General features: G+C 36.3%; 1 protein-coding gene and 1 pseudogene across 25 annotated transcripts in view; one reads left to right on the top strand and one right to left on the bottom strand.

The window, feature by feature from the left end:
• The window catches only part of Trdn (triadin), a 380261-nt gene that overhangs the window by 212302 nt on the left and 143041 nt on the right, over nucleotides 1-24918 (top strand). For 24 of the 25 annotated variants that reach the window (XM_075946189.1, XM_075946182.1, XM_075946106.1 and 21 more), the window contains 2 exons: nucleotides 16153-16203; nucleotides 20667-20696. In XM_075946189.1, the coding sequence (XP_075802304.1) occupies nucleotides 16153-16203; nucleotides 20667-20696 (81 nt within the window). The remainder of the gene's footprint in view (nucleotides 1-16152; nucleotides 16204-20666; nucleotides 20697-24918) is intronic. The other variant, XM_075946113.1, reaches the window with a different exon arrangement.
• Nucleotides 11193-11681, bottom strand: LOC142837765 (NADH dehydrogenase [ubiquinone] 1 beta subcomplex subunit 9 pseudogene; annotated as a pseudogene).

Here is a 24918-nt window from a genome sequence, read left to right as displayed (position 1 = left end):
ACCCCTCCTCCTTTTTCAACAGAGTGGAGGAAGGAGAGGTAAGAGACAAGAACAATTTATACCTCTTGGTTTAACAATAACTCAAGTTAATATCATATGCTTATATAAAAGGTCCAAATGTCTTATTTCTCTTCTGATGCAGTATTTAGACATCTCTAAACTTTCCTCTGCTGGAGACATGTGGCTGTTGTTTCTTGGTTGTGGAAATGCATGAATTACCAAGGAACCCTTCAACTTGCTCAGAATGGTCTGAATACCACTATATTTACAACTTTCCTTGCAGCTATGGTATCTCACCTTGAATTTTTTAGGTGTGAGACAGGTGTGCCTGTAGAAAACGCCCCCCCCCCCATACTCTATGCAGAATTTTTCAGGCTTACAGCTTGACTGACAGAAACAAAGAAGCCCATCTTCCATGGACCCTCTGTTCCTCCTCTCTGTCTGTATTTCTGTCTGTCATCAGTCTCTGAAGTAGATGCAGAGATTGTATCCCAGTAACAATTCCAAGCAGATACTTTCATCACTTCAGTGGTCTTTTTTCTGAGCTGGCACAGCAAAATTTAATAATGGCATCCCACAACACAGTTCTTAGTGTGTTGACATAAAAAAGACAAAGAAGTAAATAATATACAAACCAAAGCAAAGTAAGTCAGATAAAAAATGTAAGTCCCAATTTACTCAGGAGATCTTGTCTCTTTCTACTACCTATGTAGATTAGATCCATGTATGTCTCTCTCAGGGTCCTCGTTGTAATCTCTCAGGGATTGTAATTTGTAGGCTAGTTTTCTTTGTTTTAGGTTTTAAAACCATTTATGAGTGAGTACATGTGATAATTGTCTTTCTGGGTCTGGATTACCTCACTCCTGAGTAAATTAGGACCATGGGGACCTTGAGAGAGGGTTGAAGGGAAGGGAAGAGAGCAGAGAAAAATGTAGAGCTCAATAAAAATCAAGAAAAAATAATGAAGTCCAAGATACACCACCATGGTCTGAGCTGTGGCTATCTCTGAATGTTGCCTGTTTTTGTGACCTTATTTCTCCCACTGGCTCTCCTTTTCCATACTTAATATGAAGGGAAATGCCTAGTCTTACTGCAATTTGATATGCCAGGTTTGGTTGATATCCATGAGAGGGAGGCCTGCCCTTTTCTGAATAGAAATGGAGGAATAGAAGCGGGCAGGGCATAGGGGAGGTATGGGGAGGGACTGGGAGGTGAGGAGGAAGAAACTGCAGTCATGATAATGATGATGACTATGATTAATGATGACAATGACAGTGATGATGATGAGGCATTTAAAATGTAAGTCTACAGTCATTTTAAGACAGGAGGTGGTGGTGCGCTTCTTTAATCCCAGCACTCTGGAGGCAGAGGCAGGTGTATCTCTGTGAGTTCAAGGTCAGCTTGTTCTGCAGGGCAAGTTCCAGGACAGCCAAGGCAACAAAAAGAAACCCTTTCCAGAAAAACCAAAAGGTTTAAAAAAGAAAAAGAATTGTATTACTATCAGGTGACAATAATCCCTGGGAATGTTTTTAATTGTAGTAGATTTTATAGTAGCTTTTCACAGATTTCTCTTTTATTTGGTATAAAGTAAAGGCATATTCATATTTTCATTTGTTGATATTTGTAACCATATATAGATTAGTATGAATCATTTCATGACAGTATCAATGTGTTAGGTATTTTTATGTCAAATTTTCAATATTGCAAAAACACAACAAATATTAGTTTTATATGTAAAATATGTCATGTTAACTGTTAGTATAGTTTCAGATAACTGAACCAATGTATTTCATTTTAAAAATTGTATCTTTTTCAATCTTATATATGCAAACAGGTTTTTAGTATGCACACAAAATTTTTTATACTAACATATATTTTAACATAGGAAAATTAGACATGGGTTTAATTAGTATTCAGAATCATTTTATAATCTAATGCTTAGAAAAGAATTTAATACTTGTTAAAATGAAAACAGATGCATCACAACTTAAATTCTGTGAACATCAATTACATGTTACTGCTTTCAGGTGTATTTAGAACCAGGAAATACGTGTTTCTACTCTATTTCTATATACAATGGTTATTCTTGAAACTGCAAATTCTTTATACAAGATTCTTGTGATTCTTGGCACAAGACAACAGAGTAAAATTCACTTCAGGCTTGGGAACAGATTAGCCTCTTGAAGCAAAACATGTAACATGAGCGGGGACCGGGCCTGCTTGTTGTTGGGGTTTTCTATCCTGCCCAGTTCCCAGCAATTGTTTATCCCCAAAGAAAATCACACAAAGATCTCTGTAAGTTATAAAGCTGATTGGCCCATTAGCTCTAGCCTCTCACTGGCTAACTCTCACATCTTGATTAACCCATTTTTCTGATCTATGTTAGCCATGTGGCTCAGTACCTTTTTCAGTGGGGTGGATTACATCCTGCTGCTTCAGTGGTCTGGGCAGGAATGGGAGGAATCAACTTCCTCCTTCCCAGAATTCTCCTGTTCTCATTACATCATTTCTACTTCCTGTCTGGTTTTCCCACCTATACCTTCTGCCTGGCCAATCAGCATTTATTTAAAACATGATTGACAGAATACAGACAATTTTTCCCACACCAAAAACATCTTGAAAAAATTCAGCATTTAATATTTCTATCTTGTTATGTGAATATTCTTTCTTCTTTTGGACATCAAAAAATAAGGGATTTTTTTGTAATTATTTATGTTGCTTTTCTATTGCCATTATAAGACACCATGACCAAGGCCACTTGTCAAAGAAAGGGTGTATTGAGGACCTATGGTCTCTGTGGGTATGTCTATGACCATCATGGCAAGAAGCATGGAAGCAGGCAGGCAGGCATGGCACTAGGGCAATGGCTGAGAGTTATATTCCCAAACACGAGGCAGAGAGCGGACAAACTGGGAATGGCATAGGCTTTTGAAACCTCAAAGCTTGCACCCTAGTAGCACACCTCCAAACGGACCACTTTATCTTTCCCAAATAGTCCCACCAACTACAGACTCAATGTCAAAATACATGAATCTATGGGATGGTGTAGGAGGTCCTTCTGTTTATGTGTTGCTTTCATTGGTTAATCAATAAAGAAACTGCCTGGCCTGATAGGGCAGAACTTAGGTAGGCAGGAAAGACAGAACTGAATTCTGGGAGGAAAAAAGCAGAGTCAGAGAGCTACCATGGAAATGTCAGGTCAGACATGCTAAATCTTTCCCAGTAAGCCACGACCTCATGGTAAATATAGATTAATAGAAATGGGCTCTATCAAGATGTGAGAATTAGCCAATAAGTGGCTAGAGCTAATGGCCAAACAATGTTTTAATTAATACAGTTTCTGTGTGATTATTTCCTGTGTAAGAGAGCTGGGCAGGTGGGACGAAAAGCAGGCCCTCTCCTCTCTCCTCAACAATGGGACCACTATCATTCAAAATAAAACAGGCTCCATAAAAATCTGTCTATTATTAAAGCCTGTAGTGGTATATTATTTGTGTTTTGGTAAAGAAATTTGGTCTGAAGACCAGAAGGAAAGCTAAAACCACTAGAGGTCAGGCAATGGTGACATAGACTTTTAATCCCAGAATTTGGGAGACAGAGTCAGATGGGTCTCTGGAATTTCAAGGCCACGCTAAACAACATAAGAACAATGCAGAAACACATTATTTGTTGTAGGAGACTGCTTGTTTGTTCCTGGCTGCTCAGAACAGAAATAAACATACAAAACCATATTATTTGCAATAATGTTTGACCAATAGCTTAAGAATAATTCTGGCTAACTCATATTTTAAATTAACCCATCTCCATTAATCTGTGTATTGCCACAAGGCTGTGGCTTACCAGGTAAAGTTCCAGCATTTGTCTCTGGTAGGGCTAGTTGGCTTCTCCTTGATTCTGCCTTCTTTCTCCCAGCATTCAGTTTATATTTCCCCATCTAGCTCTACTCTTCCCCACCAGGCAAATTCAGTTTCTTTATTCATTAACAATGAAAGTGCTCTTTACCCTGAGTCACTGTGACTAAGAATCCCATCCTAGAGGAAAACAGATGCTTTCTGACATTTCACTAGAGATATTTAAGCTTCCAGATGCCACGTTGCCCTTTCTCCAGGCAGATGTTTCTCTGTTTGCTTTCCCTGCAGTATAATGGGGTCACAGTCCTTAGCTGTCTTCTCACATCTGAGATCTTCCCGTCTCAGTGAGACATTTCTTTACTTTCTTAAAACAAAGCAGGGATCTCTTTGGAGATAAGCCCTGACTTGATCTTTGCCCTCCCTTTTAATAGCTCTAGATTCTGTTCTCGGTTCTTTCTACCCTTGATTTAAGAGTTTACTTCTCTACCTCTACTTTATTAGCATCAACTAGAAAACTCAAATGATGTTCTTTCTATTCCCATGCTTACTTCTCAGAAATTTTGAAAATGATGGGCAGAGGCCCCTATTTGTGTAACTTCTGAATTCAGAGGAACATAGCTGGTACAGACCCCAGGATGAATCTGCAGGGGACCAGATGGTCAGTCTTAGAAACCCCAGGCTCAGAGTCATTAGAGCATAGTGATGTCAATTTTTTTGAGTAAGAATAAAAAAGTCAGATACAGTTCTTGGTAGCGGCAGGATTTGATGTTCTATTTGAAGTGGGCTGGGTGTCGGGAACAAGAGAATCTACATCCATCTGGAACTTAGGTACAGAGCCAGGAATATCTTCACTGTAGTAACTTTCTTGGAAAATGCTCATTACTGAATATTGGAAGATTATTCATATGGGATTCTTCTCTGTATGCTCTGAATACCATTGGTTAAGAAAGAAAACTGTCTTGGGCCTGCACAAGGAATAGAGGTAGGTGGGAAAAAACTAAACTGAATGCTGGGAAAAAGAACAAGGAGAAGCCATGGAGCCGCCAGAGACAAATTGCTGAAATTTTGCTTGTAAGCTACAGTCTCGTGGTGATACACAAATTAATGGAGATGGGTTAAATTAAGCTGTAACAGTCAGCAAGTAAGAAGCTAGAGCTAATGGGCCAAACAGTGGTTTAAATAACATAGTTTCTGTCTGATTATTTTGGGGCTGAACAGCTGAGAACCAACAAGTGACCTCCTTTCAACAGATTACTCAACACGGCTTCCATATTTTGATTGGGGTATTCTTTTATAGTATCCAGGTATGGTGGTTACATCTCATGCAATCTGTCAAATCTCATGTGGGTGACTTAAGAATCTCATTATTTCTTCAAGTATTATTTATTTTTTTTAAAATATCTGTTTAGTATTTCACTTGAAGCTTTACAATTGTGTCAAATGAATTATAAATTTTAATTACATTATGTAGAAACCTTTTTTTTATTTACCGGGTTTATAACGTGTCTTATGTGAATAAAGATGCTTTATATCTATGTGCATTGTAAACAAATCTCAAAGTTTAGATAATTTTTCTTTCTAAATAATTAACATTGTTTTCTTTCAATATTCTTGAATATTTGCCTTTCTAAGGCTTTATCAGTTTACAAGCACAGTATTCCTGTGACATTTTATGGGCCTCTGTGTTGATGAGAAAACCCTTTACTCTCAATGATCATGGACATTTTTATCTCTTCCATATACTAGTTTTTAAAAATGTATTAGTTCCAAGTATCTTAAGAAAAATAGCCTAGACAGGCATGTTGACACACATGCCTAATCTGAAGATTCTGGAGAAGTAGCCTATCTCTACAATATTAAATACTCTACACAGTGATTGACAGGTGAGTCAGTGCCATGGAAGGAAAATCCAGACTCAAGCTAATAAACACAGACACAAAAAGCTACCTCATTTGCTAAGACTCTTCTGTCCCAACTAGATTATCTATTTTAGACAGAATACATGATCACTCATTTACTTAGCTTCTTCCTTTCCCTTGTCTCTTGTGAATCTTTACCTTATATCTACATCTGACTTACATAGCTTGTGTCTTTATAATACCCAGTCTGAAGTTCATCTGTCATGAGACATGCCCAATGTAACAGTGGGTAGAACTAATTATCTTATTTAAAAAATATAAAACCAATAAGCTTTAGTGCAGTAAATACTGAGGAAAGAGTGAAACAGGACGAGTAAAACTGTGTTATTTATTCCCTAATTCTTTTGCTCATCCTGAGGGCTAGGTATAGTATGAAGTGCTTGCATCTCTGAATTATTCTGCAGAATACTTGACTTAAGCCTCTGCATTCCTTTTCTTTGGAACTATTTTAACTTAACACTGCGGCATATATGCATTTTATAAATCTTAAGATTTTTACAAGAGGCTGAGATTCTCTTGGAATCTGATTATCTATTTCTCATTTTTGACATCTTCAGAACTGCAGAGTTAAAAAGGAGACTTTAGCCAGTCTGAGTAATTTGTGAGGATAATTGCTTCTCAGTTGGAATGTCAGACATCTAACACTGATCTTTTCAATGCCTTGCCTTTTTTATCAACTTTCGTTTATTCAAGAAAGAAATTTTAACTGGTTTTCTCAGTGGCACTAGTTGTGCTAGAGACTTGAGGATACAGGTAACAATAAATCATGTTTCCTTTGGATTTCCTTTAACTATCTTCACTACTTGGTAGTTTCATAAAATTAAAATTTTGTTGGTTTATAACCTTTTCTTCCTTCCTTCCTTCCTTCCTTCCTTCCTTCCTTCCTTCCTTCCTTCCTTCCTTCCTTCTTTCCTGTCTTTCTTTCTTTCTTTCTTTCTTTCTTTCTTTCTTTCTTTCTTTCTTTCTTTCTTTCTTTCGTCTGTCTTTCTTTCTTTCTCGCTTTCTTTCCTTCTTTCCTTCTTCCTTTTTCTGACATCTTTGTAGCCCCAGCAGTCCTGGAACTCACTCTGTATAGCTGAATGACCTCAAACTCAGAGGTCTGCCTGCCTCTGCCTCCTGTGTGCTGGGATTAAAAGCTTGCATCACCACTGCCCTGCTTGTTTTATAACTTTCCTGACAGGAATAGTGAAAAAAGAGTGATGCTGTTTTTTTCTAAAGTCACATGTGCTGGTTACTAATATAGAACAAAGAGAGCTCATTTTTCTTTTAGTTTTTTATTAAAATTAAATTTATTCATTTATTTTACATCCTGACTGTTGGTGGAGGCTGCTTGTTTGTTTCCCAGATGCCCAGACCCGAAATAATCTCATAAAAACTGAATTATTTATAACACTACTCGATCAATAGCTTAGGCATATTTCTAGCTAGCTATACATCTTAAATTAACCCATTTCTAATATTTATTTTATATTTTACCATGAGGCTCATGGCTTACTGGTAACAGTGCAGGTGTCTTTTTCCTCAGATGGCTACATGGTGTCTCTTTTACTCCACCTACTCTTTCCCTCTCTATTGGCTTGGAATTCTCAATTCTGCCCTGCTGTGGGCCAAAGCAGCTTTATTCATTAACCAAGGTATTCACAGCATATAGAGGGGAACCCCACATCACCTGACCACAGTTGCCCCTCCCTCCTTTCCTCTCTTTCCTTCCCCCAACTCCCTTCACTCCCACCCACAATCCACCCCTCCTCTGTTTCTGTTCAGAAAGGAATAAGCCTCCAATGGGTGTCGACAAAGTATGGCATATCAAGTTGTGGCAGGACTAAGCTCCTCCCGTAGCATGAATAATTAAAACCCAGAGAAACATATCAGAGTTCAAGCTGAAGATCAGAAAAGAAAAGTAGCAAAGCCACTAGAGAGATCTTACCTCTGTCAAGGCTCAGCAAACAAAGGGGCGATTCTCCATTGCTCTCTCCCCACCTTAGACCCCACACTTCAGTGGGTTACTCCTTTCTCTTGCCCTTTATATTCTTCTCTCTGCCTAGCCATATCACTTCTGTCTTTACCTCCCTAGTGCTGGCATTAAAGGTATGAAAAACCACCACCTGGATCTGTTTCTGAATAGATCTTGTGTAGCCCAGAGTGGCCTTGAACTCACAGAGATCCATCTGACCCTGTCTCCCAAATCTTGGGATTAAAGATGTGTGCCACTACTCCTTGGCCTGTATGGTTGACTAATGTGTCTGCTTTGCCCTCTTATCTTCATAAAGCTTTATTTAAAACACAAATGATATACTACTATATACCTCCCCTCATAGTAAGGCATGGTAAGGCAACCCAATATGTGGTCCCAAAAATCTACCAAAGTGTCAGAGACTGGCCCTGCTCCCATTGCCAGGAGTCCCAAATGTAGACCAAGTTATACAACTGCCACACATATGTAGAGTTCTGTGTTGCTTCCATGTAGGTCCCTTAGGTGTCAGTCTAGTGTCTATGAGCTACTTTAGATCACATTGATCTTACAGACAATTAATGAGAAAACTACTTTTTACATCATGTGTCAGCTGGAAGTTAGCTTCTGACAACAGAACATTATTTATTGCTTACCATTGAAAATTTACTTGGAAAAGCCATTGAAAGATCAGAAAAACTGTAATATATGTATACATATATATTGACATTTATGCATAATAATTGGAATTATTTTTAAAATGAAATTCTTGACTTTATAGTTCTCAATGATCCAAAATTATATGTCGTGTTGTCTAAGGGGGCATGTCTTCAAGGCTGGTAACCTGAGTTCCACTGCTGGGATACATATGATGGAGGACGATAACTAACTCTTACAAGTTGTTCTCTTCGTTCTGGATGCATGCCGTAGCACATGTGTGGACATACACACATTCCTACACACATAGGCACACACAAAAACACAGTAACTACCTTAATAAATAATATTTTAAAAGATAATGGAATTTTTTAATAATTAACCCTAAAGTTTAAGCTAAGGAGGCAATTATATATACTGTTTGGAAAAGTGATTTGGGAATGCAATATTTCTTTAAACAGTACATAATTTTTATTGTCAAATTTCTACTGGAAACTCTGCAGACAATTTGAACTTCTAGTTAGTTAATACACTGTTCTAAAAGCATAAGCATTTTCTAAGAAAGCAGTATAGCTTGCAAGGTCAGAACACATGCAATGTAGAGATTATAAAAAATAAAACGACTATTACAGTAAGTTTCAACAGTAAAAATAATTGCCATTAAAGCAGCATGTGGGTAAATCCCTCAAATATTCTTATCTATATACATGGTGATTTTACGGAGTTGCTACCGAGGATGAATTGGACCTGAATGATTAGCTGGTACAGAATCTTTTCTTTAGGCAACATGCCTTAATCAACAGCCCTGCAAGACAGCTAATTTTGTATATGGTACCCACAAGAATAGTGCAGCCTATATTTCTTTTTTAAATGGATTTTTATTGAGCTCTACATTTTTCTCTGCTCCCCTCCCTGCCTCTCCCCTCTCCCCTTCAGCCGTCCCCCAAGGTCCCCATGCTCCCAATTTAATCAGGAGATCTTGTCTTTTTCTACTTTCTACTTCCCATGTAGACTTAGGTTGTTTCCAGTTTCTGGCTATGCGAAACAAAGCTGCTATTAACATAGTTGAGCACATGTCTTTGTGGCACGATGAGCATCCTTTGGATATATACCCCAAAGTGGTATTACTGGGTCTTGAGGAATGTTGTTTCCTAATTTTCTAAGAAATCAACACACTGACATGCAAAAAGGGGTTTTGTCAGCTTGCATTCCCACCAGCAATGCAGACGTGTTCACTTTACCCCACAATCTCTCCAGCATAAGTTGTCATCAGTGTTTTTGATCTTGGCCATTCTTACAGGTGTAAAATGGAATCTCAGTTGTTTTGATTTGCATTTTTCTGATGACTAAGGATGTTGAACATGTCTTTAAGTGTCTTTCAGCCATTTTAGATTCCTCTGTTGAGAGTTCTCTATTTAGATCTGTACTTCATTTTTTTTTTATTGGATTATGTGTTCTTTTGGTGACCAATTTCTTGAGTTCTTTGTATACAGCCGATATTTCTTGTCCAATCATGCTCTGTTTTGTTGCTTTCATGGCATCTGTATTTTTTTTATCTCGATGGATTTTATCCTCCCCTTAGATGTGTGAAGATTTTTAAAGATTAGAAATCCGAATAATCTTTGTTCATTCTTAACTTCCTACTAAATTAAGAAACTTTTTTGTTCTTTAAATATAGTTAATTTAAAATTTTAATAATTGTAAAAATTACAGCACTCCCACACATTCTATTCAGCAACAGGATGATGGGCATATGTATGGGGCTCAGACTGATGCTCTCAAATCAGTTGTCTTCCTCTGCTTAGTTGACCCCGGCACTGCCAGGAGCTACTGCTGAAACTGTCTCCATAGTCTATGGGTAGACTTTTTAATCTAATGCTTAGTTGAAGCATCAAAGTTTGTTTTCTTCCCCCCCAAATTGAGACATGTTTAGGATGATATCCATGACAAAATCACAATTCCAGTTTCTTAAAAGTTCCTAGAACAAACAAAGGATCTGCTTTAACCGACATCGAACATACCGATTTTCCTCAAGTGTTTACTGTTACCGCTATTTAGATGAGAAACCATACAACGATGAGATAAAGATTCTCTAGGGAAATAAGAGAAATGAGTTATGACTCAATCGCATTACCTTTTGCAAACAGGGCTGCCAGATAATTTAGATTTTTTTAAACCTTTAACAGTAAGAGATTATTTTGATAAATTATTCATATTTCTGCACTTTGCACCATCTTACAATTTGCATATCTGGCAGCACCTGGGCCGCTCATCCAGACATCAGCACCCTTGGTCAGACAGAATGACCAAGGCTGCTTCATTGTTAATTTCATCTCAATAGAGTGATTATCATACTAAAATGAATCATTATCCCAGAAATATGCTTTCCTGGAGCAATAAGTACAAGAGGCTTAGCCTAAGAACTTGTAAGCACATAAATTCTTAGTTTAATTTTAAATCTTGCTCTATTTTGGTAGCATCTGTGTCGAAGGACATAGCTCAGTTTCATAAGAAAATATGAGAATATCGTTCTATAAGAATAGTGAGAAATAATTCATACTCTGATTGATCAGCTTATCCAAGTTCAGGATAAATTGTTTTCAGATTCTTGTATCTTTGGAAGATGTGATACTGCTGGTCCAAATTTAACTTTTGAATTGGTGACTATGGATTTCTCTCATGGTTTAGGTCAAAGACATTGCAATTCTATCTTTATTTCCTCCCCCAATGTTTAATTATTTTTATTAGGGCAAGTATGAACATGTTTTGTAATTTCTTTCACTTGCAAGCACACCAGTTGCTCCCGAGGTCTGGTCACCACAAGAATGATAAGTCACCTTCCACTCTGGCAAGGGGCAAAGCTTCAGTCATAGTACCATCAGGTGATGGTTCCTCCTGCAGCTGTCCAACTGTTCAGTACCAGTCCTCAAGCCTCAGTTTCTTTAAATGACCTCTCTTGGAAAAGTAATCATGATACATTTCTTTCTCTGAAGGGTATTAGTAATCTAACGACTGTTCCGGAACGTTGGAGCGCTCATATATCTCATAGGTGGAGAGTCACGGAAGATACAGCCAAGGATACTGATTTTGCCAGAATTCTTTTTCCTCCCTCAGCAGCTACGTTGCCTTCACCATATCCCTCTAATTCTTATGTACTTCCAACTTTTCTGTCACCAAACAAGCAAAGTACCAGTATGTGTCCCAGTGGACACACAATGACTGGAGGTAGGGAAGCAGAAACGTAATAAACTGCAACACCCTCTGCTGATGGATCAGGTGGGCAGGAGGAGCATTCAAGACCATAGTAACTCACCTTCAGTAAACTTCTATATTTAGTTCTCTTGCTTAACCTAAATGTCTTGTGTGTTGCAAAACCTTCAAGGGGCTGCCATTTGAACTATCTTTTCTGAAAATCAGTCAAAGGATTTGATTTATGACTTGCCTAACGAAGAGATGCTTTCTTCTTTCTCTAGGGAGATACCAAAAGTTCCACTTGTACAAATGTTATCTGTTTCCAATATAATCTACTGAGAATAAAGTTCTGAACTTCAAAATAAAAAGGCTTTCTGCTTAAAAAATGATTAATTATTAGGAACAAGGGAGATTGGTTGTTCACTTTTATACCAAACTGGTCATCTGAACTTTTCCACTATTATCATTCATTAGATTTCCTGTGCATTTTCCTTTGGGTTTATTAAAGATAATTTTGTTAGTAGATTTTTAGGTTCTAAAGTTACGTAGATTAGTAAGCAACAATTAGTAACTGTAAGGGATTTGTAGACTACTGAGAAGAAACAGCTGTGTAAGTAATTTAATGTATGACTACCCTGAGATTGAAATCTTTCAGTGCCATGCCCAGTAAACTAGAATTAAGGAATGACGAATGTGTAGACCATGGTACCACTACTAATTTCTCGCCTTAGCACTTGCTTCTACTCATTCCATTTCCCTTGTCAGATTTTCCCCTTGCTTAATGGGCTCTTTATTATTTATTTCACTGTCATTTTCCAAGTGAAGGATCTAATACATTATTCAAGTTTTTCTCGTTACCATTTTGAAACAGTAATTCATTTCTCCTACTTTATTCTAAAAAATAGCTATAATAAATGCAGTGATTTTTTTCCAGTGGTGGAAGAGGCGTTAAAACAATTTTCAGATGCAAATATTTTTTCTTAAATAATATTATAATCACCTATTGTCCAATAGCCAAAGACAAATGCTGAGGGCTCTATTGTAGAAATTTATTTGCTTGTTGCAGGTATTTAAAACTTACATCCAATATTAATTGAAGTCAAAATACAAATGATGACCCATAATGACAAGCTTATCATTTTAATATTTGAATATGTGACAAAAATGATTATTTAATTAAATGTATAATGTCAATATTTTTTCAATTATGTTAAATCAAGTTTTTTCATGCCTATGGATTCAAGAAGTTGAGACATTAGGCTTATGAGATCCATGACAATTTATTTGTATTATTATGTTTCGTGATGTTTAGAAAAATGACTTGTTGAAAAACTTTTTCAACATGATAAAGCATGATAGATGAATTATGCTGGTATTTTAATATGGGATGTTACTTTTATTACAATTCAAATTTTAGTTCCTTCCATTGTTTTATGGTACTGGATAGATTAAAGAAGGGCTTATACATACCGGCCTATGGTTTTATGGCATAAATATCGATTATCAATTTCAGAACTATTATAATATTTGAATGATACTATGATAATTCAATTTATTTAAAATTATATTTTTTGATGAAAAGACACATCTAAAAATTGTCAAGTAAAAGTTAATAACAACATAAAAAATTCATTTGAAATTTTTCATTATATTACATTGGTTGGGATGATACAGAAATAATGATTGCTACCATTTGGGAACTTTTCAGTGACTGTAAGGAGTATGTATCTCACTTTATTATTTTTGTTATTTCTGCCTTTGTTTGGAATTTATCTCTCGTATAGTGTTAGTTTCTTTGGCAGAAATCGAAAGGAGGCAGCGAATGTACCTTTGTTGGAGATCTGCCTGGATTTCATGTGTTTTCTCTTCTGTGAGCTTTGGTGCGGGTTTCTTTTGTTGTGCATTTATGGTCTCAGGATTGAGTCTCCTCTTTAAACCCGAAAACAGTTCTGTTGAAAACAGGCGTTCTGTTCAAGCAAATGTCAGATCTGATCATCTCTGCAGGTGTCCTTAGTAACTCTGAGACTGCTGCTGCAGCTGAGTGGCCACAAGTGGGCAGAGCTGTTAAAAAGGCCTTTGGTTTTATGCTATTCGCTTCTCCTGACATGCCTTTCATGGAAGAGGTTGTAAATTAACACACATTAACTTAAGATCTTGAACTCAGGGAAGAACTACATGGAATCGTGAGGGATTCATGCTGTTGGTATGACCCTGAGATTTCCTTCTGTTGAAATCGCCTTGCAGACTGTCCCGTTAACAATGAATTTTGTGCCATGGGAGAGGGTTGAAGGGGAGGGGGAAAGCAGGGAGGGTAGCAAAGAAAAGTGTAGAGATCCATAAAACCAATTTACGAAAGAAAAAATAATTGTGGTCTATAAAGATGTCTCAGCAAACTTTTAAAAGCACTTGATGTTCATGCATAGGGTCCTAATCAGGTCCTTGCATCCACATGCTAACTCACATCTATATGTAACTCAAATTCCAAGGAACCGAACCTCTCTTCTGACCTCAGAGAGTATCAGACATGCAGTAGTGCACATGCATACATGCACGTAAAACACTCATTCACATAAAAGAAAGTATTTAAATCTTAAAACAAAGGAACTTTGATCCAATAACAGTATTGAGAACAAATCAGTGTGCATTAATAAACCAATATGGATTTGTTGTTGTTATTAGTGTTGTTTTGTTTTGTTTTGTTTCAATTTTGGTAAGGGATAGATAAAGACAAGTTTTAGAGAGAGAATGAGGCACAGCAGAAATAAGAACCGATGGAGAATGCTCCTTAAAATATACCCATCCATGTGTAAGTGACCTTGCAGAGAGAGAGGTCATTCAAATGATCTCTGAGAAGTCAGAAACCAGGTTTTAAATAAATAACTATAATAATAGTAATAATAATAGAAAAAACAATAGATACTCTATTCATACAGAACTAAAGAATTACTACTTTTATAATAACAGTTATGATATAAATTATCTCTAGAATAAGAGACAAAACATTTTTGTTTTTCCAAGGACATGGAATGTTATTATTATTATAGAGATGGGATTTCTCTGTGAAATGCCCTGACAGTTCTAAAATTCACTCTATAAATAAGGCTGGCCTTGCACTCACAGAGATCTGTCTGCCTCTGCTTCCTGAGTGCTGGGTTTAAAGGCATGCACCACCACCACCCTTCTATTTTTATTATATATAAGGAAGAAAGGAGAGTATTTGCATATATACATGTGTGTTCACTTGTATATATGCATTTGTGTGTATGTGTGTTTGGGGGACATTTCAGGTGTCAATTCATAGACACATAGTCCACCTTCTTTTAAGACAAGTTTCCTCATTGACTTGGAATGTGTTAAGACTTCTAGATTGGCTGGACATTAAGCCTTAGGGATCTGACTGTGTCCCTCAGTGTTATGGTTATGAGTGCCTCCCACCATGTCCAGCTATTGTCTGTGAGTTCTGAGGATCAAACTCGGTTCCCATGCTTTGCAGGCAAGCATTTTACATACTGAACCATTCACATAGTTGAGCTTATTACTCTTTGCCAAACTATTTTGATGTTGAATTGTCCCTTGTTAATATTACTTTTATTTATTCTTGAAATATTTTATTAATTTTTAGACATGTACACAATGTATTTCGATTATATTTATCTCTGCAACCTAACTCCAGCCCTCCTGGGGTCCTCCAAGACAACACTTCTGCCTCCCAACTTCATATTCTATTTGCTTTATTTTAAAGATTTGTTTCTATTATTTTTAGTTTGTGTGTGAGTGTGTGTATGTGTGTCAGTCTGAGTGTGGATATGGACATTTTAGTGCAATTGCCCTCAGAACCCCAAGTAGATAGACCACTGGGAAACTAGAGTTACAGGAAATTGTGAGCCCCCTTACTTAGGTGTTGTGAACAGAGCTCAAGTTCCCCGGAAAAGCAGTACATGGCCTCAATCTCTGAAACATCTCCCCAGCTCTTATTTGTTTGCTTTCAAATTAATAATCTGAGTCTAATTAGTGATGGTCATTTGTACATCTGTGCAGGGCCATTCCGTGGGTATTTTCCAGAAGTCATGCCCCAAAGAAAAATTCTTCTTCTGTCAGCTGTCAAGTGCTAATAGTTTCTAAGCAATGAGAAGGTCCCTAAAGCATCCATGCTGAAAGTTTGATAAACTTGATCTTGTGCAAATTCTGTGAACAATTGTGTGTTGTTGCAAATAGCCAAAACTACAGATATTCATGGGTCTGATGACCTAACATGTCAACAAGTCAGCATTTTACAATGCTCTTCCCCATCCAGAGGCTCTTGCACTCTTTCATTCCCTCTTTCTTAGTGATCTCTAATCCTTGGGTTGGAGAGAGGTTAATACAGAGGAGCATCTGAGGCTGAGCCCTCAGAATCACTCTTACTCACAGTGCTCTGTCCAGTCAGTCATGTCGTCCAATAATGTTCTCAGAACTCTAATTAGTATAGTTTTCAATATGCTGATATCTAATGAAAGACAGAAGGCAAGTATATGTGTTGTCAATACTATCTTTGTGTCTGCATTAGAAAATATATATACTAAGGATTGTATTTTTTTTTTAGAGCCAGGAAAATCTGAAGCCAAACAAACAACTACAAAAGTCACAGCACAAGGTAAGTAATCAACACTTTAAAAATACTACTGAGGCATTGACATAAAGCAAAACAAACAAAACAGAAACAACAACAGCCCATAATTTACAATCCCAGAGAATCTAGACAACAAAGAGGACCCCAAGAGAGACATACATGGATCTAATGTACATGGGAAGTAGAAAAAGACAAGATACTCTGAATAAATTGGGGACCATGGGAGAAGATAGAAGGGGAGGGGAGAGGAGAAAAAATATCTAGCTCAATAAAAACAATTAAAAATAAATAATTAAATAAAAACACTACTGCTTTTACCTCTTCTGTTCATAGCATTTTGAGAAAGCAAAAACTGTTTATTGCAGAAGAGCGCCATCTGCTGATTGCTCTTCTGCAGTAAACAAACTGTTGCTAGATTTTTTTTTAAATTGGAAATAGATTTTTTCATACAAATATTCCGAATATGATTCCACTCCCACAAGTCCTCCAAGATTCACCCCTACCTCCCCATCATCCAAACCCACATCTTTTCATACTCTTCCCCATCAGAAACCAGACATCTAGAATAGAAATAAAATAATATAAAATAAAACAAGTATACCTGAATGGAACAAAACAAACAAAAAACCCCAAAGATTCAAACAAAAAGCATAAAAGCATAAAAGACACAAATATAGACATATAGATATACACATTATAACACGAAGAAATTCCCCATTAAAGCAAAATAAGAAACTAATATTACAGTTATAAGTAGAGGATTTGTTAAAAGAAAGAAAAAAAAGAAAAAAAACACATAGCCAAAGCACTGTGGGATGAAAACACTTCCAAAGATACCACTGAGTATATTTTGTATTGGCCATCTACTGCTGGGGATGGGGCCTGGCCCTAAGGGTGGCTTGTGTCCTTAGTGAGACTCTGTTAGAGAAAACAAAATTTTTATTTGTGTCTAGTTACAAATTGGAGACAGTTTAAGGATTAGGGATGAAGGCTTGTCTCCAGTTCTGCTCTCATTACTGGGACCACATCAGGCCCAGTCCTGTCTAGGCTCTGTGCAGTTTCTGTGACTTCATGTTATCATAGATCCCATTGTGTTTGCTTGGTGTTGGATGTATTTTCTTGGTGTCCTCCATCCCTTCTGGCTAGCACATGCTTTGCACTTCCTCTTCTGCATGGTTACCTGAGATGTGTTGTGGCGATGTGATTATTGGAGACATCCATTTATGACTGTGTTCCAAGACTCTCATGCTCCGCACATTGTCCAGTAGTGGATCTTCTGTATCTATTCCCATGTACCACAGGAAAAAGCTTCTCTAATGATGACTGAGCAAGTCAAATGACTATGGCAAAACGTCCTAAGGAGTCATTTTGTTGGCATGTTCTTTATCAACGTATTATTATGTTGCTTTCTCCTATGTTCCCGGCTTGTGTAGTCTCAGATTCTTGGCCACCCAAGTAGTGTTAGTGATGAGTTCCATCTCATGGATTGGCCATAAATCAAATCAAATATTGTTTGGTTACTCTAACAAGATTTGTGCCATCATTGAGTCAGAAAATCTTGTTGGCAGGTTATGATTGTATGTCATAGAATATTACTATAAAATGTGTTACTTTTTTATGCTGTGGAACATTGATGCAAAGATGTGCTACATTCTTTCATGTTGCATTTGTTTAACTGGGTGAAACTTTACCCCTTTTTCTATCTGAAACACCTGAGCTCACTGGCGAAGCAGGAGAGAGAAATAGGCGGGGCTAGCAGGAAAGAATAAATAGATAGGAAAGAGAGCAAATAAAGATAGAGGAGCAAAAGAAGGAGGAGGAGGACATCATGGGGCAGCCACCCGGCTACACAGCAACTCATGGAGTAAGTAAATAAAGGCATATAAAATACAGAAAGATAAAAGTCCAGAGGTAAAAGGCAGGCAGGTTAATTTAAGCTAAGAAAAATTAAATTAAATTAAACCTCGCTAAGACTGGGCCTTCAAAAAAAAAGAATAAGTCCCATGAGATTTATTTGGGAGCTCGGTTTCAGAACCAAAAGAGTAAAGAGAAAAAATGAACCACAATTCATTTTTCAAGGAGTTGAAGCTGGGTTATTGTTCACCTTTCTACTTTGGTGGCTTATAGAGTACCTTCCAGTACCATGAACAATGGTCTTTAAAGCAAGTATTTCTTTAGCCATTTGAACAAGTTCTATTGAGAATGATGCTGAATCTACATACCTGAAGAAAAGCAACCAGTGCATTGCCTCTATGATTCATTCAAGATGCTTTAATACATATTTTCAAAAAGAACCCTCAAATAAATACATAAAAATGCACAGATTAACTATTACCATAACAATTTTAATGGATTGGTTACATCAGTTATATTTTATGACTGGTTTCATATTAGAACAGTCTATTGGAATGTTAGAAAATCAATATTATCATCTAAATGCTCTCATTGCAAAAGCTGGATTTCAGATATACTACAAAAATAATTAGCTTTATGAACCATATGAGAACATTACTTCCATCACTCACTGATCTATCTCCTCCGGGCTTAAAAGTACAAGTGGTGTATTCTCAAACCAGTAGCAGTTAGACAAAACACAAAAGGGAGACCCAAGAATTCTGCTATTGTCACCTATGAAAAGTTTAGAGAATAGTTTAAGAAAACAATAGGGAAAATATTCATCGAACAGGAGATCCATTTTCTCTTCTACACTGGATTAGTCAGTGCTGAGATGTTTAGCAATAAAAGAGATACATTTAGACAGTGGTATGATTGTTTCTGGGTAGAAGGGCCTCACAGCAAACTCATTAGCATACAGTGTGTTGTGAGATATGACTGAATGTATTGCATCTGACCTAAATCTTATTTATCAGCAATTTATGCAAGCATGGTTAAGGGCTAGGGAGCTACTTTTAAGTTTTCTTGCTGATTACCAGTTCAACAAAATTGCTTCTTCTTTACAAAAGTTTATATAGGGAATGTAATAAATATTATTTGAGGTAGAAAATCAGAGTGAGTCTATAAGAAAATATATATCAGGGTAAATTCCATGGGCAAATAACTTTTCCTAATAAGAGTTCTTATTGTGTCCGTGTGTGTGTGTGTGTGTGTGTGTGTGTATGCATGTGTACCTGAGATTTTAGGTCCTTCTATTTTACCTCAAAGTTCTGATAATGATTCAATGGTTGAAGAACAACTTGGGTCAGGAATTAAATTAACTTAACAGTCAAATGCAAATGGAATTGAACAGGAAGGGTTGGAAAGACATGTGGAAACACACTTCAAATTTCAGTTAAGGACCACAGGCTCAGTGATTTACACAAAAACACATTTTAGGCAAGGCAACATCTGAAAGTTTGGTGTTGAAATAAAATATTATTGTTGAATTACTATTATTTCAAAGTATTATTGTTGAATTCATCCTTGACTAGTAACCTTGAGTCTCTTCATGGCATTAGAGCTCTTCTTGATAGAAAGGCAGCTGCCAGTGTTGATTTAGCACCCTGAGCAATGCGGCATCCAAGTCTGTAGGATGTATTCAGAGAAAAGGCAATGACACACTCAAATAAGAAATAGCATGATGGGAATAATCACTCTCAGCACTGCAGAATTTCCAGAGATCATTCATATAGCAGATACATAATCAAACTATGTACAGAAACAAAGAAATAATGTTTTCAAGAAATATAGGAAGGGTCAAAGTTTATACACTAGTGACAATAAAGTCATAATAGATAGACAGTTTGGAAGTAGACCAAGTAAAACTGAACCCTAAAGTATAACACGCCATCAAATAATAGCTGAAATATTATTTTATTTATTATTATTTCATTATTATTTTATTGTTTCTAGATTATTTTAGAAAGGATTGATTTGATATAAGTATAGATTTTTGCAAGTTCTTGAAGAAATTTAAATTTCAGAGGCTTTATTCTTTGTAGAATTCATAAATGGTATTTTTAGTATATTCTTACTGCAAATGAAAAATAGACTTAAAACCAGCATATATTTCTTCAGGAGCAAACTATATATTTTGTAGAAAATCATTTACATTTTTGATGGATACAGACATAGTTTATGTTTTATGACTTTCAAAGAGAAGTTGTAATTTATAAGATATAACAATGTGTAAAATTTAAATGGAAAATGTGATTTACAGAAGGATAAACTTGTCTTCTTGTTTATGTGATTCAATATATAATATATATATAGTTTTTTCTATATTCTCATTTCTGATTTTTAAGAAGTCGTCACACAGTTATACAGTTTTTGTTTATATAGTTATTTTTATAGTGTGTTTATGTAGTTATGGATAACTATTTATTTATATATTATTTATATAGTTATAGCTATGCAGTTTTTTGTGGGCTTAGTAGTTCGTGAGCTATGAATGGATTTATGAGTACCTAGGATGCATATTTATTTTATGAGGTATATTCTAAGGAATGGTCAGTTAATATTTTAACAATGTTTGCTTTCCATTATTTCAGCAGCTGCTAAAAAGGATGAAAAGAAAGAAGGTATGTTTTAATGTTTTACATAAAATCCCACTGTACCATTTGCTTGAACAATTTACCAATACTCAAACTGGGTGTGTCTGCTCTGTTTCCCACATTCCTGTTGGATTACTGGAAATATTAAGCACCTGCATTTTGCACAAATGTGCCATTTCTATTTCTGCTCGCCCAAGGGATGAGCTCCACTCTCAAAATAGTTTCAACATGACTTTTCTCAAGACAAAGTATAAAGTATAGTCTGTCGAAATCGTAGTCCTCTTCCTCTGTTGGAAACTTGATGAAGTTCTGTTGATTTGTAAAATGCAGAAGCCTTTCTCCTTGTGTCCTTTTACATTGATCATACAGAAAAACCCTGACTTAACAATCTTCTTCTAAAGTCAATATAAATTATAGTCAATCCTTATCTATCACTTCCACACCCATTTACATTGGGGCAACATAGAGAAAACATGCCTCTTTAAACAAATTATAATGGATGAATTATTAAAGCAAACATTTAATTCAATACTGTTGTGATGAGGGTAAAGTAACACAAGGATAGAGAATACAACTTCACAAAAATAAAAAGACTGGAAGATAGTGTGTGTTGTGGTGAATCAGACAACAATTCTGGAAGATACTAAACTATGGGTGATCAGGATGATTAGGCCATGTTTCTCCTGATGACCACATACCAGACTCAGACTTCTCTTCCAAGAGTGCTAACTTTTTTTTTTTTAATAATAATGATCACAATATAAATGGTTTAGGAGGGTTCATATGTCAAAAAATTTGAGAATATATTTACAATGACAAAAACTCTAAAGTAAAGGAGAGATAGAGAGAGAGAGAGAGAGAGAGAGAGAGAGAGAGAGAGAGAGAGAGAGAGAGAGAGAGAGCACAAGCCAGCAGAGGTCTATAGACATAATGAAGTCTAGCTATGGTTAATGAAGCATGGGAGAGAGAAGACTGATCTAGTTCCCATCATTCTCTTTTGGGAGATGTTTCTAGTGCATGTTCACACATTTGCAACATGTTCCACCATGGCTAATTAATCTAGGCTCCTTTTTATTGCAAAAATAGCATGCAGATATAAGAAAATACTTGTAATGTGGGGATGACATCTATAATCTCATTAGTGTTCATCTGATCAGAGAATGATAGGGAAAAAAGGTTATATTTTATACTTAATTTTATTAGGATTTTATGTAATCACATTCTGGTGAAGTTCACAATTTGCTTCTATTAAACAGAAAGCAAAGAGTTAATATGCATGTAAAAGGAAACAAAACAAAGCTTTGCTTATTATTTTAGGAAGAAGTCACACTATTATGATAGACAACTAGGACATATCACTGTGTTTCCTCTGCCATTTCAATATGTATGAATTCTCTATATAAATGCAGTAAATCTTTCCACACTGTTCTTCCAAATGATACCATGTATGTTCCCTTCTTAAACACTTTGGAAAGGCATCAGAGATGTCATAAGAACAAAGAGGTTGTAAGTTCCCAGCACAGTTGTATACAGTGTAAACCTCAGAAATGTTTGGTTGTCTGTTTTCCTGCTTTAGTATCTCAGTAGTAAAATCAATTTATATTCTAATTTGGGTAAAGGAGTAATATTAATAACTGTTTTTGAGATAGTCATGGAAACAAATTAAACTTTGGTGTTTCTTTGAGTTCATTATGCTAAATTGATTTTTATTCAGAAATTCATTAGCTATAGAACAAAAATATTAAGAAAACCATGGTATATGAAGCAATAAAGCAATAATCACATTATAGTTTCATATATTTGAGCTGAATGATTGCCCCTAACCCATTGTTATGCCTCCAGGACATTTTCTAGTTTTGCTTTTGCTTTACTAATATACCTCAAATCAGTTTTCTCGAGAAATTCTCCAAATCCCTATGTGAGTAGCTTGAAATTTTTCCCATAGAAATTCAACTGTTGAAAAAAAGCAAAACACTTTTAATATAAGACTCCAAAACTCTACTGAGCTAAGTTGCAATTTTCCACTGGACCCTGACATTTAGTCTTTCATATACTTCAGGCTCATTGACCTCTCCATTTCTTTATTCTTCCTAAAAAATGAAGTGAAAACTGTAATCTGAAGTACAGCCTTCAGTCATGTCATTGCTGCTTGCATGTCACTGTGATCTCATATGCTCTCAGGTCAGCTAGAGTGATTGATCACCCCTAAAGAGCAGACAAATTTACAGTGTTCAGTGACTTCAGAGAATCCCTGAGACCTTTTCCATATTCCTCTAGCAGAAAAAAAAAACCAGCGCTCTAAAACTTTAAATGCATTTTGTATTCTTCTTTCTCCTCACGTGAATGTTTACTTGAATTTTCCTGAAGCTGAAGGATGTCTGATTTTGAAAGAGATTAAATGGCTAAGCAGATATACCAATCCAACTGTCATCTCGTTAGGTCAGATGTTAACAAGATTCACAGAAGCATAGAATGTATAGTCATTCATCTCACAATTTTTTTTGTCAAAAGAATTATATATGCCATAAAGTGTGATATCAATGTTCCTTGTAACAGATTTATTGTTGCTAATAATTTATAAGCATGTTTGAAATGTTCTCAACTTACTTTTCAAGCTATCAACACCAATTAAAATAAATAGAAGCCGTTTGTGGTCCTTAGTGGTTGTTAGCCATTGAACGGAATCCTGAAGGGAAAATATTTGAGACTGTGACAGAAATAAATATCCTGCCCATACTAGTTATTCATTCTACAATATTAAACTGTGTTAATTAAAACGTTTAAATCATTAGCTGTCTAAAATACTGAATGACTCCACTGTGACTATATAATGGAAACCTCCAATCTTAAACTGAAATTAAAGTTCTCAAGTCCACTTTCACACTTGCTTTCCATACTTGCTGTCAGGCATACAACTTGGCAGCCCGAGACCACAGATCAAATAATTCCAGAGGTCAGGCATGGGAAGTCCTTTGGGACTAACACAATATATTACTTTCATAGATATAAAATATTAAAACTAGCTGAGGGTGCCTGCCTCATGTTGTCCTTCCACATGAAAACAAAATGAGATATTAATGTCAACAAACAAGTTAGAATCACTTTCACAGAAGCCAATTCTTTCTATGATACAATTTTGTGAACTAATGTTTGCTTCCTTGCATCCATGGCAGAAGACTGAGGTGGAGGTGAGAAAATGTCTTCAGAGTCACATGGGAGAGATGAAGGGGTCTTGGGAGGATTAGTCCCATCAGCTCCTCACAAGCCTTCCACAAGGCTATGTTTTAATAGGACTACTAGGGATCCTGTTAAGATTCAAGTCAGTGGAGTTGGCACTTTAGCTTGCATCGCTAGTGGCTATGCACAAGGCTACTAGGATACTAGGGTGAGGGTGTCTCCCTACATGCTAACTCCTGCTCTTCCTTTATTACTTTAGGCAAAGTTGCTTTCAATATTGCATATATATTAATGTCATGACTCTGGTATTTTTGCTATCTGAACAGAGCTTACTGTTCTGTTTCCTCCTATGAACAGAACATGTAATTGTTTTAAGGCTCCAGTGATACCTCCTTTTTGTGAGAAGTTGATCCTCTCACTTAAGAATACCGAACTAGCTGGGAAGTGGTGGCACACTCCTTTAATCACAGCACTTGGAAGGCAGAGGCAGGAAGATCTCTGTGAGTTTGAGGCCATCCTGGTCTACAACAGCTAGTGTAGGACAGGCTCAAAAGCTACAGAGAAACCCTGCCATAAAAAAAAAAAAATACTGAACTATAATCTGCAACTGACGTCTGCTGACATTGCTCTACCACTATGTGTTTCTTGTCCTCCTGTGCTCCATGCTGCTTAAATTTATTTTTCCTTTGTTTAAATTGATTAAGCCTATTGACAGAAAAGGCTATATCCAATTTACTTTTATCCATGTAAGGCTTAATTCTTGTTTTTTTTTCTTCTCAGAAATTAGGATTAAACCCAGGGCCTTACTCTTGCTAGGCAAACACTCTAGTATTAAACTGAATCCTCAACCCAATTAATGATGCTATGTTGTTGACACACTGCTCAACAAATAAGCATTCTCTGAATAAATAAGTAATGTCTAACCTCTTAAATATAAAAGTCATAAGAACAATGTATAAGCATCCATTTTCCAACATATTAGTCAAGTAATGATGATGATTGGGTATTATATATTTATGAGTTTTTTTTTCTAAAGTTGTTTGACTTTCTTTTGGGACCACCGATTCACATA

Source organism: Microtus pennsylvanicus, chromosome 1 (assembly GCF_037038515.1).
Source record: "Microtus pennsylvanicus isolate mMicPen1 chromosome 1, mMicPen1.hap1, whole genome shotgun sequence".
Taxonomy (NCBI): domain Eukaryota; kingdom Metazoa; phylum Chordata; class Mammalia; order Rodentia; family Cricetidae; genus Microtus; species Microtus pennsylvanicus.
This window is presented reverse-complemented; position numbering and strand designations above follow the sequence as displayed.